At 40.2% G+C, this 22,484-nt stretch overlaps 1 protein-coding gene across 4 annotated transcripts in view; it reads right to left on the bottom strand.

Annotated features, from left to right (window-relative positions):
• The window catches only part of ARHGEF3 (Rho guanine nucleotide exchange factor 3), a 311,851-nt gene that overhangs the window by 129,147 nt on the left and 160,220 nt on the right, over positions 1-22,484 (bottom strand). For all 4 annotated transcript variants that reach the window (XM_060307980.1, XM_030867470.2, XM_060307982.1 and 1 more), the window contains one exon: positions 14,007-14,069. In XM_060307980.1, the coding sequence (XP_060163963.1) occupies positions 14,007-14,069 (63 nt within the window). The remainder of the gene's footprint in view (positions 1-14,006; positions 14,070-22,484) is intronic.

The raw sequence follows: 22,484 nt of genomic DNA, 5'->3' as shown, positions 1-22,484 counted from the left end.
CGGATGCGGTTCTGCCCACCAGAAAGACAAGATCCACTCTCATCCACCAGAACACAGTCCCTTCCAACAGGAAGCCTACACAACCCACTGAACCAACCTTAGACACTGGGGGTAGACACCAAAAACAACAGGAACTACTAACCTGCAGCCTGCGAAAAGGAGACTCCAAACACAGTTAAGTTAAGCAAAATGAGAAGACAGAGAAACACACAGCAGATGAAGGAGCAAGGTAGAAACCCACCAGACCAAACAAATGAAGAGGAAACAGGCAGTCTACCTGAAAAAGAATTCAGAGTAATGACAGTAAAGATGATCCCAATTCTTGCAAATAGAATGGAGAAAATACAAGAAATGTTTACCAAGGACCTAGAAGAACTAAGGAGCAAACAAACAATGATGAACACCACAATAAATGAAATTAAAAATTCTCTGGAAGGAATCAATAGCAGAATGACTGAGGCAGAAGAACAGATAAGTGACCTGGAAGATAAAATAGTGGAAATAACTACTGCAGAACAGAATAAAGAAAAAAGAATGAAAAGAATTGACGACAGTCTCAGAGACTTCTGGGACAACATTAAATGAACCAACATTCGAATTATAGGGGTCCCAGAAGAAGAAGAGAAAAAGAAAGGGACTGAGAAAATATTTGAAGAGATGATACTTGAAAACTTCCCTAATATGGGAAAGGAAATAGTCAATCAAGTCCAGGAATCAGACAGTCTCATACAGGATAAATCCAAGGAGAAACACGCCAAGATACATATTAATCAAACTACCAAAAACTGAATACAAAGAAAAAATATTAAAAGCAGCAAGGGAAAAACAACAAATAACATACAAGGGAATCCCCATAAGGTTAACAGCTGATCTTTCAGCACAAACTCTGCAAGCCAGAAGGGAGTGGCAGGACATATTTAAAATGATGAAAGGGAAAAAACTACAACCGAGATTACTCTACCCAGCAAGGATCTCATTCAGATTCGACAGAGAAATTAAAACCTTTACAGACAAGCAAAAGCAAGGATAATTCAGCACCACCAAACCAGCTTTACAACAAATGCTAAAGGAACTTCTCTAAGCAGAAAACACAAGAGAAGGAAAACATCTACAATAACAAACCCAAAACAATTAAGAAAATGGTAATAGGAACACACATATCGATAATACCTTAAATGTAAATGGATTAAATGCTCCTACCAAAAGACATAGACTGGCTGAATGGATTCAAAAACAAGATGCATGTATATGCTGTCTACAAGAGACCCACTTCAGACCTAGGGACACATACAAACTGAAGGTGAGGGGATGGAAAAAGGTATTCCATGCAAATGCAAATCAAAAGAAAGCTGGAGTAGCAATTCTCTTATCAGACAAAATAGACTTTAGAATAAAGACTATTACAAGGACAAAGAAGGACACTACATAATGATCAAGGGATCAATCCAAGAAGAAGATATAAGAATTGTAAGTATTTATGCACCCAACATAGGAGCACCTCCATACATAAGGCAAATGCTAACAGCCATAAAAGGGGAAATTGACAGTAACACGATAATAGTAGGGGACCTTAACATCCCACTTTCACCAATGGACAGATCATCCAAAATGAAAATAAATAAGAAACACAAGCTTTAAATGATACATTAAACAAGATGGACTTAATTGATATTTATTGGACATTCGATCCAAAAACAACAGAATACACTTTCTTCTCAAGTGCTCATGGAACATTCTCCAGGATAGATCATATCTTGGGTCACAAATCAAGCCTTGGTAAATTTAAGAAAACTGAAATTGTATCAAGTATCTTTTCTGACCACAATGCTATGAGACTAGATATCAATTACAGGAAAAAATCTGTAAAAAATATAAACACATGGAGGCTAAACAATACACTACCAAATAACCAAGAGATCACTGAAGAAATCAAAGAGGAAATCAAAAAATACCTAGAAACAAATGACAATGAAAACATGAAGACCCAAAACCTATGGGATGCAGCAAAAGCAGTTCTAAGAGGGAAGTTTAGAGCAATACAATCCTACCTCAAGAAACAAGAAACATCTCACATAAACAACCTAACCTTATACCTAAAGCAATTAGAGAAAGAGGAACAAAAAAACCCCAAAGTTAGCAGAAGGAAAGAAATCATAAACATCAGATCAGAAATAAATGAAAAAGAAATGAAGGAAACAGTAGCAAAGATCAATAAAACTAAAAGCTGGTTCTTTGAGAAGATAAACAAAATTGATAAACCAATAGCCAGACTCAACAAGAAAAAAAGGGAGAAGACTCAAATCAATAGAAGTAGAAATGAAAAAGAAGTAACAAATGACACTGCAGAAATACAAACCATACATACAACCATACCATACAAACCAAAAAAATACAGATCATGAGAGATTACTGCAAGCAACTATATGCCAATAAAATGGACAACCTGGAAGAAATGGACAAATTCTTAGAAAAGTACAACCGTCCGAGACTGAAACAGGAATAAATAGAAAATATACACAGACCAATCACAAGCACTGAAATTGAGATTGTGATTAAAAATCTTCCAACAAACAAAAGCCCAGGAACGGATGGCTTCACAGGCAAATTCTATCAAACATTTAGACAAGAGCTAACACCTATCCTTCTCAAACTCTTCCAAAATATAGCAGAGGGAGGAACACTCCCAAACTCTTTCTACAAGGCCACCATCACCCTAATACCAAAACCAGACAAAGATGTCACAAAGAAAGAAAACTACAGGCCAATATCACTGATGAACATAAATGCAAAAATCCTTAACGAAATACTCGTGAACAGAATACAACAGCACAATAAAACGATCATATACCATGATCAAGTGGGGTTTATCCCAGGAATTCACACAATACACGCAAATCAATCAATGTGATATACCATATTAACAAATTGAAGGAGAAAAACCATATGATCATCTCAATAGATGCAGAAAAAGCTTTTGACAAAATTCAACACCCATTTATGATAAAAACCTCCAGAAAGTAGGCACAGAGGGAACTTACCTCAACATAATAAAGGCCATATATGACAAACCCACAGTCAATATCGTTCTCCATGGTGAAAAACTGAAACCATTTCCTCTAAGATCAAGAAAAACACAAGGTTGTCCACTCTCCCCACTATTATTCAATATAGTTTTGGAACTTTTAGCCACAGCACTCAGAGAAGAAAAAGAAATAAAAGGAATCCAAATCGGAAAAGAAGAAGTAAAACTGTCACTGTTTGCAAATGACATGATACTATACATAGAGACTCCTCAAGATGCTACCAGAAAACTACTACAGCTAATCAATGAATTTGGTAACGTAGCAGGATACAAAATTACAGAAACCTCTTGTATTCCTATACATTAATAATGAAAATTCTGAAAAAGAAATTAAGGAAGCACTCCCATTTACCATTGCAACAAAAAGAATAAAATACCTAGGAATAAACCTACCTAAGGAGACAAAAGACCTGTATGCAGAAAACTATAAGACACTGATGAAAGAAATTAAAGATGATACAAACAGATGTCGAGATATACCATGTTCTTGGATTGGAAGAATCAATATTGTGAAAAGGACTATACTACCCAAAGCAATATACAGATTCCATGCAATCCCTATCAAACTACCAACGGCATTTTTTCACAGAACTAGAACAAAAAATTTCACAATTTGTATGGAACCACAAAAGACCCCGAATAGCAAAAGCAATCTTGAGAAAGAAAAACGGAGCTGGAGGAATCAGGCTCCCTGACTTCAGACTATACTACAAAGCTACAGTAATCAAGACAGTATGGTACTGGCACAAAAACGGAAATATAGATCAATGGAACAGGACAGAAAGCCCAGAGATAAACCCACGCACATATGGTCAACTTATCTTTGATAAAGGAGGCAAGAATATACAATGGAGAAAAGACAGTCTCTTCAATAAGTGGTGCTGGGAAAACTGGACAGCTACATGTAAAAGAATGAAATTAGGACACTCCCTAACACTATACACAAAAATAAACTCAAAATGGATTAAAGACCTAAATGTAAGGCCAGACACTATCAAACTCTTAGAGGAAAACATAGGCAGAACACTCTATGATATAAATCACAACAAGATCCTTTTTGACCCACCTCCTAGAGTGATGTAAATAAAAACAAAAATAAACAAATGGGACCTAATGAAACTTAAAAGCTTTTACACAGCAAAGGAAACCATAAACAAGACGAAAAGACAACCCTCAGAATGGGAGAAAATATTTGCAAATGAAGCAACTGACAAAGGATTAATCTCCGAAATTTACAAGCAGCTCATGTAGCTCAATGTCAAAAAACCAAACAACCCAATCCAAAAATGGGCAGAAGACCTAAATAGACATTTCTCCAAAGAAGATATACAGATTGCCAACAAACACATAAAAGGATGCTCAACATCACTAATCATTAGAGAAATGCAAATCAAAACTACAATGAGGTATCACCTCACACCAATCAGAATGGCCATCATCAAAAACATCTACGAACAATAAATGCTGAAGAGGGTGTGGAGAAAAGGGAACCCTCTTGCACTGTTGGTGGGAATGTAAATTGATACCGCCACTATGGAGAACAGTATGGAGGTTCCTTAAAAAACTAAAAATAGAACTACCATATGACCCAGAAATCCCACTACATAATTCAAAGAGTCATGGACTACAATGTTCACTGCAGCTCTATTTACAATAGCCAGGACATGGAAGCAACCTAAGTGTCCATCGACAGATGAATGGATAAAGAAGATGTGGCACATATATACAATGGAATATTACTCAGCCATAAAAAGAAATGAAATTGAGTTATTTGTAGTGCGGTGGATGGACCTAGAGTCTGTCATACAGAGTGAAGTAAGTCAGAAAGAGAAAAATACTGTATGCTAACACATATATATGGAATCTAAAAAAAATTTAAAAAATCGTTGTGACGAACCTATGGGCATGACAGCAATAAAGACACAGATGTAGAGAATGGACTTGAGGACATGGGGTGTGGGAAGGTTAAGCTGGGATGAAGTGAGAGAGTGGCATGGACATACATACACTACCATATGTAAAATAGATAGCTAGTGGGAAGCAGCCACATAGCACAGGGAGATCAGCTCGGTGCTTTGTGACCACCTAGAAGTCTGGGATAGGGAGTGTGGGAGGAAGACGCAAGATCGATGAGATATAGGGATATATGTATATGTATAGCTGATTCACTTTGTTATAAAGCAGAAACTAACACACCATTGTAAAGCAATTATACTCCAATAAAGATGTTAAAAAAATAAATAAATAAGAAGGCAAAAAGAAATAAATAAACACATAAATAAATAAATAAATGAAGCCTATATGATGGAGACAAAATAAGTTTCCCTCTCCACTAATTTTCACAGCCTGTTCAGATCTGCTTTGGTAACAGGTTGGTTTTTAATTGTTTGCACAAGAAGATGAACTGTAAAATGGTAATTTAATATTATTCACACTAACATTAAAATAGGAAGTGTCCACAGGTACTTTTTTGCATCTACCTTACTACTTGCTCTGGAATATGAGGATGGTCATTGTTTGTAACTGGGAAATATTGGAAACAACAAAAATGTTCCTCAATGGAGAATCACGTTAAAATAAACTATGACCCATTTGTCTTATGCAAAAAGAAGCAGCAGCTAATACAATGAGACATATCCTTCACTAGGCAAATGGATAAATAAACATGGTATATCCATACAATGGAATATTATTGCCGTGATTAAAAAAAAAAGAAATGAGTTCTCAAGCCACAAAAAGACATGGAGGAAACTTAATGGATATTACTGCATGAAAAAGCCAGTCTGAAAAGGCTACATACTGTATAACATTCTGGAAAAGGAAAAAAGATCAGTGGTTGCCAGGGGCTGGGAAGAGGAGGAGATGAATATGCAAGGCACAGGGCATCTTTAGGGCAGTAAAACTATTCTGTAAGATACCATAATGGTGGATATATCATCACACATTTGTCAAACCCACAGAATGCACAACACTGAGTGAACCCTAATGTAAACTATGGACTGTGGGTAATAATGATGTGTCTATGTAAGTTCATCAGTTGTCACAATGTACCACTTTGGTAGGGGATGTCAATATTAGGGGGAGACTGTGCACACGTGGGGGCAGAGGCTATGTGGAAATTCTTTGTACTTTCTGCTTAACTTTGCTGTGAACCTAAAACTGCTCTTAAAAAATAGACAATTTAAAAGAAAAAAAAAAGCAAATTGCAAAGTAAAACTAAAAATGACAACACATATCTTTACAAAGCCACCACAAGCTAATTTTTATAGCTGTATCCATCTATATATCTAAATATATTTAAATATCTGGGAGGAGACTAAATTGATAACCATGATTATACCTAAGAAGGTAAGTGGGACCGTGGATGGTTAAGGGGCAGTCAGCTCTATCTCTGTTGTCTGATTTTTTTAAATTATGCAAATATATATGCAGTGTTGCTTGTGTAATTAAAAATAATTTCTTTTTCTTTTAAATATACTCACTTTATAACTTACGATAAAGTATTCAAAAGTAAATTACAGGGCTTCCCCGGTGGCACAGTGGTTAAGAATCCTCCTGCCAATGCAGGGGACATAGGTTCGAGTCCTGGTCCGGGAAGATCCCACATGCTGCGGAACAACTAGGCCCATGCACCGCAACTACTGAGCCTGCACTCTAGAGCCCACGAGCCACAACTACTGAGCCTACGTGCCACAACTACTGAAGCCAGCGTGCCTAGAGCCTGTGCTCTGCAACAAGAGAAGCCACCGCAATGAGAAGCCTGCGCACCGCAACCAAGGGTAGCCCCTGCTCACCGCAACTAGAAAAAGTCTGAGTACAGCGATGAAGACCCAACGTAGCAAAAAAAAAAATAATAATTAAATAAATTTTTTTAAAAAGTAAATTACAGACATCATGACAATCTAAATACTTCAGTATTCATCTTTTAAAAATAAGAACATTTTTCTACCCTAAAATTATTTTCCAACAGCAGAAAAAGCACAAAAGATCTTCTACTAAACTATTGGGGTGATTTAAGTCATCTACTTCAAAAAGCCAAGCTGGTCTCAAAGGAAAATATAAACACCAAGTATAGAGAATTGATTTAACGGTTATTGCAAGGTCTTCCTAAAAACATTATCATCATTATCACCATCCCTTGCTTTTATATAGTGTTTTACATTCCCCCTTTTAACACACTAACAACCTCGTATATAACAGGTCAAATCGATTATATTTTTTAAAAATTTTAGACATTTGAATTACTAAAGTAATACAATACAAAGCTTATCGTAACAGATTGAGTATCTTAAACAGGGATTCTTAATCTAAAATCTTCCAGAGTCCATGGATTCAATTCAGTGAGCTTGGATGGAAAAAAACACATCTTCAGTTTTACTAACAAGCAAAATGTAGCATTTCCTTCCAAGCATGAGTGGAGACCACAAAGCACAGAAGCATTAGCAGACCTGTGACTTTGTCACCATGGAAATCACTATGTTTTCAAATCACAGTGTGGATGGCGTGGGTATTTCAAAATATCATTTACTCTTATCATCTCATGGAAGGTATATTAGTTATTAGATTTGTTGTCAGATCGATCTTGTTACTTAATGCATTAATTAAGAAGCACACATGCAACTCTTACCACAAATTTGTTTTTAAATATTTTGATAACTGTATTTCAGTACAACTGGGTTTTGTTCTAATCTTATGTATTTTAATTTAAGCACATATAAATAGTCTCGAGGGTGGGAAGGTTCATAGGTTTCACAACATGCGAAAGGTTAAGAACCCCTGGAACTCAACCACCCCTTCCTATAATCCCATTCTCCCAACGTAACCACTATCCACAATGTACTGTATGTTCTTCCATGCTTATTCTTTCATGGGGACAAATATATATATAAATCTAGAGGCATAATTTATATAGTAATGCGCTCTGTAATTGTGTTTTACACTTATATTTTGTAATATATTTACAAGTCTCTATATAATTTGGTCATTCATGCTGTTTCCAGCTATTGGCTATTATTTTAAAATGCTGTAATAAAACTCCTCATATACATCTCTTTATATCCTGGTGTTTTTTTTTTAATTTCATAATCAGTTCTATGTATGGGACACTGGTACCAACAATAAACACCCTCAAATTTAACCATAAAATCAATTTTGTATTATGAAATCAACAGCAACAATAGCTAGTATGTTTTGTGCTTACCCAGGGGCCAGGTACTAAGTGCTTTACATGAATTAACTCATTTTAATCCTTACAACTCCAAGGCAAGGCACTGCTACGACTTCAGTTTATAGGTGAGGAAATTGAGGTACAGACTGATGTGTAGTCTCTAAGCTCCAAAGTTTTTAATTCTGATAACAAATTCAAACAAATAGGTATTCTCAGAATGCAGGAACCCTCAATAATCATGGGCCCCATCGGGGTCACTGAAGGGGAGCAATAAACGATGATGGACACTTTGTTACATCATTAACTTCTGAGAGTGTGTTCTGAAGCTCCTTGGAATTTTTTTTGTCACTGTGCTTTTCAAGAGGTGGATCAAAGAGAAAAGACCACAGTGAGTACACAGCGAAATGATTACAGTCCACAACCTTATCAATTAGGCCAAAGGCATGATAAAATGTGCCTGTGTCAACAATAAGCACATCTGCCATCAGAGACTTGGGTTGGGACTCAACATAGGGTCTCCACTACCTTAGGCCCAAATAATTTCGTAGGCAGCAAGGGCAGATCATAAATCCCAAATAGAAAAAATGCCATCAGGTTAAACACAGGTATGCGCTACTGACAACCTAGTCTCAGGGGCAGGCCTGGTCTCCTCGGCGATAAGAGCATTATTAAAATCTCCCACATAATTCATCAAGACCTCACGCTGGCCAGGGCAAGGCTAATCTCCCCAGTTAGCAAGTTCCAGGACAGACCAAGAGAAACAAAACCACAGAAATGGTATCTTTTTTAATTATCTGGACTCTGCTGAGCAGAGATAATATAATCCTGCTGCTGTTCCATGTCTAGTGTAACATATCCTAGCAATGAAATGTCATTTAGCTTCATCGAGACAGGAAAGCTTCCCCCTCTATCAGTATATCAACTCTTGCGCTTTGAGCGTCCATATAACAGGGTAAGTAACTGGAAAGCACAGGCAAGGCCTGGGCTCTGCCAGGGGCAACAGAAGGGGCTCCTCCTAAAGAGGGGGTGTAAGCAAATGTCCCATATAAAGTTACACTTAGCAAGGGACCAGCAATACAGTTGCAAGAGTGATGTGGGAGAGAAAACTGAAAACAATCCCCCATTCTGAGTTTCCGTACAAGACACTCAGCTGCTCTGAACTGCATTTCCACCTTTCACTGCCAGAAGGGGTATAAACCTGTTCACAGGTTTAAAAAAGATTAATTCCTTTTTAGCCAGGAATTTTATATTTTATCCTACTGATAAAAGATCACACAAAGATATTCTTGGATGCCCAACAGTGTTATTTATAATAGTGAAAAATTGTAACTTATTTAAATATCCACGGAAGGACTGGTTAAATAAATCTGATGCATCCATTTGACAAAGTATGGTTATTTAAAATAATGTTCTTGAAGAATATTTCAGGATGTGGTGACGCGATCTCAATACAGTAAATGGAAAATACAGGAATAAATTAATATGTGTTATGATATCAATTTCTTAAAATTGTGTGCTTATATAAACTTTAAAAGTCAGTTGAAAATATATGTGTCATTTAGGGATACATGTACGTAGCAAGTTTATAGACAGGGAAGGTAACAATAAACATTAAACTCAGCAGAGAAAGGGGTTTACAAGGGCCTGTGGCGTTGTTGTTAAGGGCATATTTCTTGGTAGCTACATGGAATTTTACATTATCCTTTATACCATTTTGTATGTCTGCAATATTTCATAATGAAAAAGTTTTAAGTGAGTGTGTGTATAATGTCAGGAAGGTGATACATCAAAATGTAGCCACTACTTTTGAGGTGAGAGTATCAGTGAATTCTATTGTTCACATTTTCCAAATTTTCTACAGAGAACACATATTCCTTTTTATCTTTTACGTTGTCTCTTCATGGGAAACTATTTTTACTCCCACACCAAAACTCATATGTTTTTTGATAAAGGATGCTTGGTGCTAAGCAGTGCCCTGCGTCAGGGGCACACCTGGCTCCTCTGCCAAGGGCCTTTCTTGAGGGAACATGAAACCCAGCTCTTCCCTCAGGCATCTCTCACTCACTAGAATTTAAACTGGAAAAGTGCTGTGGGGGAAGCGATGTCCCTGAAACCATCCCACTCATATCCTCTGATGTGAGAGGAGATTTGTAGGCGGCTGCTGGGAGCACTCTCCACTCAGCAAGTTGTTTTCAAAAGTACTCAAAAATATAGTTTGCTTTTTTTTTTTTTTCCCCTGGAATAGTTTGCGTTCTATCCTGCCAGGAAGCTGGGGGCTCAGCCAGCGGATTGGATAAAGTGGTGGGAAAAAATAGACACCAATTATATTGTCAACTAGTGTGGACTCTGCAGCCGCAATTCATTTTTCGCCAAGTGCTGGAGGTGGAGGGTGGGATAATAATTCTGTGGAGATACGTCACCATGCCTTAAGACCCTTCCAATTTCCTTTTTAAGAGGAACTCCTAACATGGGGTCTTGGCTGGGCTCCCTGGGGCCCATGACATCACACATCAATCCTGTAAAATTTTCTGGAGCCCAGTGCTATCACCAGATTCTCAAAAGAGTCCATAACACCCCCCACCCCAAACAATTGAGGATCCCTGTTCTGTAAAGATAAGCTCTTTCCTTAGCTAACCCACTCCTGTTTGGTCTCTAAGCCCAAGTTCAATAGGAGGTTGCAGAGGAGTTTAGAAGGAAAACTCCCTTCCAGGTACCTATCAGAATTGTCATCTGACGCTTTAAAATAAAGCAAGATGTTAATGGGAATGTTTGGTGTTATCAGCACTCAGACACCTATATATGCTTTTTAATCAAAGGGGGAAAGTTTCTGTGCTAACATTTCCCAACTTTATGTCACAGATATAGTTCTTTAAGGGGGATATGTGTGTTGAATTCCACATACACATTAGGAAGGCTCACTGGTTTTTTTGGTTTTTGTTTTGTTGTTGTTAAAATTCGTCAACCAGTAAGTATTTACTAAGAGCTCACTGTGCAGCATGGGGCTAGGACTCAATGGAAACCTGACCATGATCCCCCAAAGACCCCTGTCCCCCATCTAGCAACTTCTTGTTCAAAGCACACATATGGTGAACATCTTTCCACTTATTAAGTGGAATCAAAATTGAGCGTTACTAATATTACTTTCCCAAACCCTCACATCCTCCAGTATGAGTCATCCATTGGAACCCACCTTTTTTTCAGATACTTTCCACTACACATAGAAACAGGCTCAAAACAACTCTTCATTAATGCTGCTGGTTAGTTAAGGGACCATGACTACCGAATATCACCATTTAAAAGCACCTTTAGGGAGACTACAAAGCCATTTATCTATTAGAGAAGTTAATTTATTGGACTCAGATATTTATTTAGACATTGTAGCCTTTATGGCTACAATCTTCTCGTGAGTGCTTCCACCCACTACTTCATTCAATTCAAGTCATCTCTACTGAGTGCCTGTTAGGTGCAAGGCACTGAAAATTAGTGACACTTCCTCCATGGCTACATTTGGATATGTCACACATCCTGTCATCTCCATACAGCTTGGATTGTCAGTAAAACTGCAAAACACCATTTTTCATGTCCTCCAACAACTTCTAGGATTCTTCTAAGTTTTATAATGATTATAATACTATGTGACAATATTTGGAGGAAACTCTGCCCCAGTTCTGGAATCTATTTGCCAAGATTCAGGAAAAATGTCATGCAAATCAGAAAGGAGTTTGGCCATAGCTGACTCCTTGAGCACAAAGGCAGACTTCTTTTCCATAAAAGTGTCTTAACTGTGACAAAACATGATATGAGATGGTTAGAGAGACAGAGGGAGAGAGAGAGAGAGAAGGACAGAGAGAGGGAGAGAAAAAGAGAGAGAGAAATACCTTCTGCAGCTGCATAAGGAGAAAAGACATCAAATTATTCATTACATGAGCTTAGATGACTTTGACGAGAAGGCAAGGTCATGGATGCCAATCAGCACAAAAACCATATCACAACAAGTGGTTGCAAATAATCCTTTCATATAAGAGAGTTTAGTGGTTCTTTGAATAAAGCTTCTAGAGACATGTTTCCCTGAAAAATAAACATAGTTGAGGAAAAGTGTATAATAGGCATGATCTTAGAAATGACCTAGATTAAGATCTTATTAAATCACTACACCTCCCTGGGTTTCTACTTCTTCATTTTCAAAGTGAGGGGATTGGACAACATGATGGCTAAGGGCTCTATATATTCTGAACATCAATGATTCTAATAATTGCCACAAAATTGAAAACATTCAAACACCAAAAAGTTGTTGCCAATAAGGGAAGTTCCAAAGACTTCACTTGTCAACAATAAAACATTCAGTGAGTAAAGTAAAACCCAGAAGACCATCATCTTTTTTGTCCTGTTACCATGGCAACCTAATAACTGGTCCAACTCCATCAACCTGATGGTCTAAACACTGGAACAAACACCATATGGTAAAATAAAGATGTGCAAGTACATTAATGCTAGCTCAGGCTCACTCCATGATGGCTGTTTGCATCACAGAAAACTCTGCCACAATTAAAAATAACTAAGAGAGCACTGTTATATTGGTAAATAAATGTCATCAGATGAGAACCCAATAATCTGCGTTCAATGAAGTTTCAAATTTTCACAATGGTTTTAGAAGACTTGATCTCAAATCTATCTTTTTAACAGATGAGGCCCAGAGAGAGAAAGTGACTTCCAAGGTTACATCATTAGTTACAGGCACAGCCAGGACAACGACCCAGTTTTTAATTCTTAGCATAGAAGCCTCATCTCACAACAATGACTTTTGTGGCCTCTGTAGAGGAGAAAGACCAGGGCCTAAAGTTAGATGGATACACTGTGCACAATGATTAAACTTCAAGGGAGTGTGAAAGATGAATAGACATGGGGAGCCTAGGTAGGGTTCCCCCAGCCCCTGGATGATGGGAGCATCAGAAGCTCAGGTAGGCTTCTCAATTGTGTCAGTAGGGAGACAAGGAGGCCATGCAAAGAAAGCTACTAAAACTAAGCATCCAAGGATGTGGGCCTGAAAAATCCAAGAAAGCTTTTAACCTCAATCATCACTAGCACACAACTACCAGGTCACTTAAACATCTCTTGCAAACTTCTGCTTTTAAAAGAAAACACAATGAGGTTAACATTTGGTGGGTGCCTAGTATGTACCAGGCAATGTGCTTGGTAGTCTCACTTTTACTGTTTTGTTTGATCCTCTCAACAATCCTGTTAGGTTAAGTCTTCTCCAGATGAGGAAACAGAGGTGAGGATAGGGGTCACACAATTGTTAAGTATAGAATCTTGATTCAAACTAAGAGCTGTTGAATCCAAAGCCACTCCCTCAGCCATGTTGCCAGAGACTTCTTCTGGCCTTTGAGCCACCAGATGCCTGAATTGGGCCAACCTGCCAACTTCCCCCAAAGGGGACAAACATCTGGTCCATCTTCTGGACCAAGCCTCTAACATGGCACAGCAGCATTTATCTAGATTCTACACAGATGTACTGACTTCATAATTCATTTTATGAGAGAAAAGACACAGGCAATAAACAGCTTGGCTTTGAAGTTTAAGTTGGCAACACAGCTTTCTCCAGTAAAATGAAATGTTTTTTTAAAGAGAGTTTCCTCCCAGGTTGCAATTTCCACAGTTGGATCCTGCAAGCCCACTCAAAGCACACAGCATATTAACAAATAAATTCAGAGATGAAAAGTATTCTCATGGCAGGGACACAGGAAGGACTGTACTTACACTTATATCAAGACTGCAAAGGCTAATGGCATCTTCATCCTGGGCGCTCTGCTTCCGTTTTCGCTGTGAAACAAACGATAAAACAAAGTTCAAATGTAAACAAGGATTATGGCTTTAAGGAAAGAAAAAAATGCCATCAAATAGCACGTTATCCTTACCATTTCTACCATGTTATGTAAAACCTTTAACCAAGCTATGTAAATGAATAGTCCTAAGAAAGCCTAAGAAATTACGGGAAACTATTAAGCTCTAGGATAATTGGTTTGCATTATTGTTCTTACTCATGCTGCTACAGTTTGTTTCTCTTTAAATTTCTGGTTTTTTTCTAAATGTCTCTGTATATCAAGGCTTAGAAATTTTGACATAAAGTTCATATTTTTTTAACTTGGAAGAAGAGATTAGACTGGAAAGAAAATCTAATTCACTTAAAGATATTCCATTTTTAGAGCTGCTTTGTACTTGGGTAATTTAAATTTGTTCTAATCGTCCAGGGTGCTGATGTAGCACGGAACCAGAATGCTGGAAAGAACCTTAGACATCTTCTCCAACCTTCCTATGTTCTAGCCATAAACACCAAGATTCAGAAAAGTCATTATTTGAACTGAAGAAAATTATATTTGAAATGAACTTATGACCAAGGAAGTCAATGAGGTTGGGTATGGAAAATACATTATCCTCTTTATAAAAAGAAAAGAAACTCCATCCATAGACACAATAAAGCTCTTTAAAGATACATTCACCTCTCTTCTATATCCCCAGCTTAATCAATCAGGCAAGTATTTCTCGAGTCCCTAAATTTGTGACTTGCTAAAGCTACCAAAGGACCAGAATTACTGGTATGAGGTTACAGTGGAATCCAGAGATATCTGGAGTCTTCAACCCCCAAAGAAGTCCACCATCTCCTCCTCTTCCTCCTCTATCAGATGATGAGTGTGAACACAGGCAGAGACTGGAAAGCAACCAGAGCTGTCCTTGTCTGTCTCACTAGAATTGTTCTATTATTTCTTCACATCAACAAAAATTTGTTGAGCATCTGTTATGTGCTAAGTCCTGTGTTTGCTCCCAGGAATGCCAAGATCAGCAACTTCCACAGTTAAGGAACTCACATTCATGTAGGCGACACAGACTCTGATGTGATTATAATGCAGTAAGATCCAGTTATCCTAGGGAAAGTCACTTCACTTGTCTGAGTCACCCTTTCTCAACTCTAAGGTGGAAGTGATAACATTAGCTTTTATTCTCTAAGGGGGAGGAGTAAATACAGTAATGCGTTTTAGAACTTAGCAGAGTGCCTGGTACATAGTAGGTGCTCAGAATGTGTGTTGGAGGACTCTGGAAGCACAGTGAGGGAGTAATTAGCTTGGTCTTAGTGGGATCTGGGGATATCTTCTTAGAGGAGAGGGCATTTGAATAGGTCTGAAGGATGAATAAGAGTTTGTCAGACACAGATGTGGAGGAGATTGGGGCCTCTTTTTCTGTCATTAGCTACATAGACATTTAAAATCCCAAAGGTGAACATGGTTCTATCCAGAGTATGGAATGCTAGATCCTATATATTATTCCACTTGAGCAGTGTAACAGTTTAGAGATCCAATGCCAGGAGCCAAGATCCTCAATCAGCCATTCTGAGACAGTGTCCAAGAATCTTCATTAACAAGTTCACCATGTGATTTTTAGGGAGTCAAATACTCTGCTCAGGGGCTCTGGGAGGAGAAGATGCTGAGAGACGCTTGCCATTTTTGAGGATGCTTCATGTTTGTGTAGGGACATGACCCATACTGACTCATAATCCAGTTACAATTAAAAGCAGCACTGTGCTGTCTCTGAAGCCAAGTCACTGGCTTATATTTATATGGTGACTTTTGGAGGCATGTATGGCAAGGGATAGTTCCCATTCTATGGATAAATAAACTGAGGTCAGAAGAGATAAGCAATCTGTTCCAAGTTACATGGCTACAGTGTAACACTCTGAATCCAGGATTCTAATTCCTAGGGCAAAACCCTTTACACACACACACACACACACACACACACACACACACACACACACACACACACACACACACACACACCCATTTAAAGCATGCTTGGCAAATAGGTTACAACTCATTGGACATCCGGAAATGTCTGGTAGCATATGCCTGCAGTGCTGTACTGAGAAGGATTCCACAGCATAGCGAATGAGACAAGGCTGCCATCAATTAGTAACATGTGCTGGGGTAGAAAAGTGGGGAACAGCTGCGTTGGTGACCTGCCGTCTGGGATAGCCTGTACTTTTCCTAAGTCTGGCTTCTCTTGCCTTGAGAAGCTCCAGAATTATACCTGGAATCTTGGAAAATTCCATGAGAGGGCAGAGGCTCTGGGATGTTACCTGTAAAGTGGAAATAACGCCCACCAGGTCCGGCTGTCCTGAGGATCACAGATGATGTGTATATGGCACCTGGAATGAGGGCTGGCACATAGTAGGGGCACAATAAATGGTGCCTCCCATTACATAGTACCCAAACTGTAAGCTATAAAGATGAAAACCGCTACCTGGTATTGTCAGATTATGGAATTTTATGATGCTACAATTCCATTTCGAGTGCTCAATGATTTTGCCAACATGACATGTTAATAGTAGCCTGTTACCCCAAGAGGCCCACGCTGGTGAAGGAAAGGGGACACTAAGAGAGGCTCTTTCCCTCACGCGCACTCAGCTCTCTTGAGACCAACTCAATACATCACCCAGGGCTTGAGTGCAGCCTCCTAAGCACTAACCCCAGATGTTTCCAGGCACTCCAAGTGTCAAACCCAGGAGACAAAAGTCCTCGAGTGGCCTTTGAAATTAAACCACAGCCAGTTAATCTGGGATAGAATGATCTCCTTAAGAAACCCACATATTTTGTAAAATATAATCTGCATGGATTATCAAAGTGGATTTTCTTTTCAATTCCCATTACATCGGGTGGTGCTGATCGTGGCCAGCAACACAGAAGGAGCCTGAAGTTTAAACTTTGGGCCCAGGCAAACATTTCACAGTGTCACTTAGTTTTTGCTCATTCGCTCTATGTTTACCGAGCACCTCTGATGTGCAGGGCCCTGCTCTGGGTCCCGGGATCCAGCAGTGAACAAGCCAGGCATGCTCCCTGCCCTCTAATTGGGAATAAAAAGAAAACAAAATAATTACAGGTTGTGATCTCTGCTGTGAATGAGTCAGATAATATGCTGAGACAGAGACTAGCAGGGGAGACCCGCTTTACAGAGATACTTTAATTTTTTGTTTTCTGGTTTTTGGTTGACCTTCTAATGAGATGTAAGCACATGAAGGCAGGATACAGTCTGTCATGATCACATTCCCAGAACCCAGTACAGTACCTGGCACCTAGCCAACTCCCCCAGAAGAGTATTTCTTGATTTTTGTTGTTGTTGATGTTGATGCCCTTGGCCCTGCTCCCTCTTTTAATTAATTAATTTATTTATTTATTTTTGGTGGTACGCAGGTCTCTCACTGCTGTGGCCTCTCCCGTGGCGGAGCACAGGCTCCGGATGCGCAGGCTCAACGGCCATGGCTCACGGGCCCAGCCGCTCCGCGGCATGTGGGATCTTCCCGGACCGGGGCACGAACCCGTGTCCCCTGCATCGGCAGGCGGACTCTCAACCACTGAGCCACCAGGGGAGCCCCCTGCTCCCTTTGAGAAGCTTGTCTTCCTTACCAATTACCCAACTTCAGGGACGGGGGCACAGGGAGAAGGAATGGAGGAAACCAAACAGGCACCCACTCTGCCAGCCCAGCACAGCCCTTCCTCTGTACATCAGAAGCCATGGACAGATGACCTGGGGGAGTTCCTAGACAGGAAGGACACTGTGTGTGAAACACCTGCATTTACATACTTGGTTTCATGGGTTCTCAGGCTATTTGAAGACCCACAGACCCACCATGTTATTCTTGTCAAATTTACTGAAGTGAATGCACAGTCCACTTCCCTTTCAACCATGAAAAACAAAGCGCCTTGGGTGAGCTCAGTGACTGTGCTGTAGTCTGGGCTCTCTGATTTGGGCACATAACTTTAAACCCCAGTGCCCAGTGCTGAGCAGTAGGTCAATGAATAATTTCTGAATGAGTGACTAAAAAAAGAATAAATAAAGGAGGCCAGTGTTCTTGAGGTGACACCCTCCCCTTCCGCTAACCACCTGGCTGCCAAAATTAAATCAAAACCTCAAAAGCGAAGATCACTGAAGGCTGAAATTCTTCAACCTCAAATTTCCTTGGAGACTCAAAACATACAAGCTCAAGCTACGATTTTTGCTTTTCAAATAAGAGAGTTTTTCCTTACCAGCAGGGGAATTTATTTTCCTTAAAATATATAGACACGTTAAAAAAAAATTACAGCTGTTCAGACATTGGTCCAAGTGGGATACTGTGATTTCCACTCCTCCTATGAGAAGGAATGTCTGTTCAAGGGTGAGGCACACCCATGACTAGCCAGCATCCATGCACTGCCCTGAACAACAAACAGCATTAGCACTCAGCCTCTGTGCTTTAGGAGCAAGGAATCCAGGATTGATAATACCTCGACTGAAATGAACAGCCTGCTGAACCAAACCATAAATGAACTTAACGGGCACCTGAACCCTTTGTCTAAACACCCATCTGAGGCAGGGAGGAAAGGCAGTTACAGAGGGACTGTATGGGAACAAAGGGTGCGAGTGTACCATCTGATTCCTTAGCCCCCTGGGTTTAATATTTGATGGAGACACTTTCTAGAAGTGCTTAGGTGCTGGAAAAACCTTCTCATGCTTCTTGGATCAAAAAACAACCAGGAGGCTCTTTGTTAATTTGCAACAGGGCAAAGTCTTCTGTGTATGTGGATATGAGTTCTGATGGAGATACAGGTATCTCTGGATGGATGAGGTGGACTCTGTCTGAGACTCATTACTGGTGACACCATGCACTTTCACGATGCATCATTGTTCTCCAGGCCACTCTATGACTATATCCTTTTAGGCTTGCCTACCTCCTGATAGCGCAAGGTAGACATCTAAATCTCATCAGTGGGACTTCCCTGGTGGCACAGTGGTTAAGAATCCACCTGCCAATGCAGGGGACATGGGTCCGATCCCTGGTCCGGGAAGATCCCACATGCCGTGAAGCAACTAAGCCTGCACACCACAAGTATTGAGCCTGTGCTCTAGAGCCCATGAGCCACAACTACTGAAGCCCGTGCTCCACAAAAAGAGAAGCCACCACAATGAGAAGCCCACGCACCGCAACAAAGAGCAGCCCTAGCCCACTGCAACTAGAGAAAGCCCGTGAGCAGCAATGAAGACCCTATGCAGACAAAAATAAAAAATTAAATTTAAAAATAAATAAATCTCATTAGTAAATGGTCCGGGAACAATTACTTTTTCTGTGGTTCTGGGTAAGGTTCTCTGCAAAGAGAACTGACCCTACCTGTCCTCAGCTGATGGATTTGCAGAAGAGCTGGCCCTGGGTCCAAACCTATCCTTATTCCTACTAGGCTCAGGTTCCATTCCCTCTAGACCTAGATCTTGGGATCCTTTGAGTTTGTTTTGTTTTGTTTTGTTTTGCTTTTTTGCGGTACGCGGGCCTCTCACTGTTGTGGTCTCTCCCGTTGCGGAGCATAGGCTCCGGATGCGCAGTCTCAGCGGCCATGGCTCACGGGCCCAGCTGCTGCGTGGCATGCAGGATCCTCCCGGACCGGGGCACGAACCGGTGTCCCCTGCATCGGCAGGCGGACCCTCAACCACTGCGCCACCAGGGAAGCCCTCCTTTGAGGTTTTGAGTCTTAGAATCAAAGGTGAATTACCTTCCAATATACAGGTGGAGGGAAGTGGATGCTGGAACTGGGTGTCTGCTATGAGTCAAGCACTGTGCTCACTGTTTAAAGGACTGTTCCTTTTTAGCTTCTCCTTAGCCCAGCCTAAGTAAGCATGGTGGTGTTCATTTGTACAGAGAAGAACACTGAAGCCTAGGAAGGCTTTAGTGACTTGCTCACGGTCCCAAAATCAGTAAATGCTGGAGAGTGAAGTTTTCTCTACGCCAGCCTGGTTCCTGGTTCCCTGGTATCCCACTGATCCTCCTGCCATCCAGTGCTATTTCTTTTTTAATATTGTTTTAAAACAAAGTGTGTTTTACTTAAATTAATACAATAAATAGTATAAAATAAATTTAAATATTTATTTAAAACAATGTGTGTCTTACAACAATATAAAAAGGCTCACAAGGCAGTTACCACATACCTCAAAGAAATAAAGAGCTTAAACAAGACAGATCTGAGCTCAGAATCCAGCTCGATCATTTCTCCTTGGTGTGACCTTGGGCAAGTTGCTCTCTATCCCTTCATTCACTCACAAATATTTATCTAGGATCTACTACGTGCCAGGCAGGTTCCAGGTGTGTGAGATATGTAAGTGTCTATAAAATATTTCTGTAAACTTTGATTTCTTCATCATAGGGTTATTTGAAGGATTAAAGCAGAAAAAATATTTAGAACAGGGCCGGGCATATGGCAAGAGATTAAAAAATGATAATTATTATTGCTACCGTGGTTATTACCATAATTACTATTACTACTATTGTCACTGCTGCTTTGTAGTTACGTTGAGAGGCAGGCAAGGGGCGGGGGTGGTATTAGAGATGGGGGATCCTGCAGGATGATGGATAAGAGACTTGGGATGCAGCCTAACCCTCCTCTAGCTACCCACATCACACAGGGTTATAAATGGATGCTCTCTGGATACCTTCAGTCACGTTTGCAGTGTGTTGTTCCCACTTCTGAAACAAAGACAGGGCAAGTGCAAGGCCTGACTTAATTTTAAATGGCTGAGATTGAATTGATTAGTGTCGGAACAGCCCTGTGATTTAATCACAGGGCTTTTCTATTTAATAACCAAGTGACCAGAGCAGCAAAAATGCACTTATGGAGAGAGTGCAGCTCCTGACTTGACAGCAAATGGCCCCTGATTAGTCATTTGTAATTATTAAATTCAAACCAGATCTCAAACCTTTCTGATTTATCTCTGCTGGCAAACAGCTTTGGTGGTTTCAGAGGCTTTGATGAGGGCTTTCATCTGCGCCTTCTTTAGGGAGACATTAGCAAAAGGATTTTGTGTTCTTGTACTTGCCCTTAGCTGGAACTTGACTCACTAAACTCATGCTCGAGCAGGGACAGGATCCACATATCATCTCTCCTCTGTCTCAGCTTCAGGGCTGAGTAAGAGAACTGAGAGGGACCCCCTGCTCCATTTTTAATACCTTAGGTTTTTTTTGTTTTGTTTTGTTTTTTTGCGGTGCGTGGGCCTCTCACTGTTGCGGCCTCTCCCGCTGCGGAGCACAAGCTCCAGACGCACAGGCTCAGCGGCCATGGCTCACGGGCCCAGCCGCTCCGCGGCACGTGGGATCTTCGCAGACCAGGGCACGAACCCGTGTCCCCTGCATTGGCAGGCGGACTCTCAACCACTGCACCACCAGGGAAGCCCAATACCTTAGTTTTAAAATATCCTCCCTTTTCCAGCATCCAGGAACCATGATCCTTTTTTCTAGACTCTTCAATGTGCTTACGGGGTAGAAAACCTGGAAATCATGGTGTTCTCTGAGCTGCTGGTAAATAAATCTTAACTAACATAATATGCAATTTTGTGCTCAGATGCCATTAACTGTGGTTTAAAGATGCTAGCTGGGCTCTAAGGTTATATTTTTGGGTTCACGTCCTCATCATGCCACTTATTTGTTATAGAAACTTAAGCACATCACTTCGCCTCTCTGAACCTCAGTTTCCTTGTCTATATAATAACTAAGGTTATCGTGAGAGTTAAATAGATCACAATGCCTGGCACACAGTAACATCTCAGTATTAGCTATCACTACTAGTAGCAGCAATAACAGCAGTAACAGCAAGTGAGAGCAGGGAAAAGAACATGGAGAAAATTCCTCTAATGTATAAAAGTGTACCCATTAACTTGATTTTGGCAGATCAGGAAAAGCCCCAATGATTGCTTTTGGCCACAGAACACCTGGCCTTTAGCTTGTTGGGAAGCAGAGGTGAGGTCACCTTGGCCAAGGAAAGGTCTCTGTCTCCCATGGGAAGGAAAAGATGCTCAACCAGGCAGGTCAGAGGCCGGGGAGACCCAGCCAGCCTGCCAGCGCCACCACCAGCCCTGAAATCAATGGCAGCCAGATTCACTCTCATCCCACAAACATTTACAAACCACTTTTCCCTCTAAGACACTCAAGGCCAGGGGAGCAGTAGAGAAGACAGAAAACTTGTCTGTCCAGGGCAGAGCACTGGCAAGTAGATTTTCCAGAATGACTGCTCCAGAAAAACTCCATTATGGGCACTCATCTAAAGTGGGAAAGGGGGCTCATCTTCACAAAGGTTTTCAACAATGGAATTTGACAAGAAGCACAAAATCTAATTAAACAGAGCACTTTTTTTCTAAGCCTTCTAATAATTACTATTATTTTACATTGTTTTC

Source organism: Globicephala melas, chromosome 11 (genome assembly GCF_963455315.2).
Source record: "Globicephala melas chromosome 11, mGloMel1.2, whole genome shotgun sequence".
Taxonomy (NCBI): Eukaryota; Metazoa; Chordata; class Mammalia; order Artiodactyla; family Delphinidae; genus Globicephala; species Globicephala melas.
This window is presented reverse-complemented; position numbering and strand designations above follow the sequence as displayed.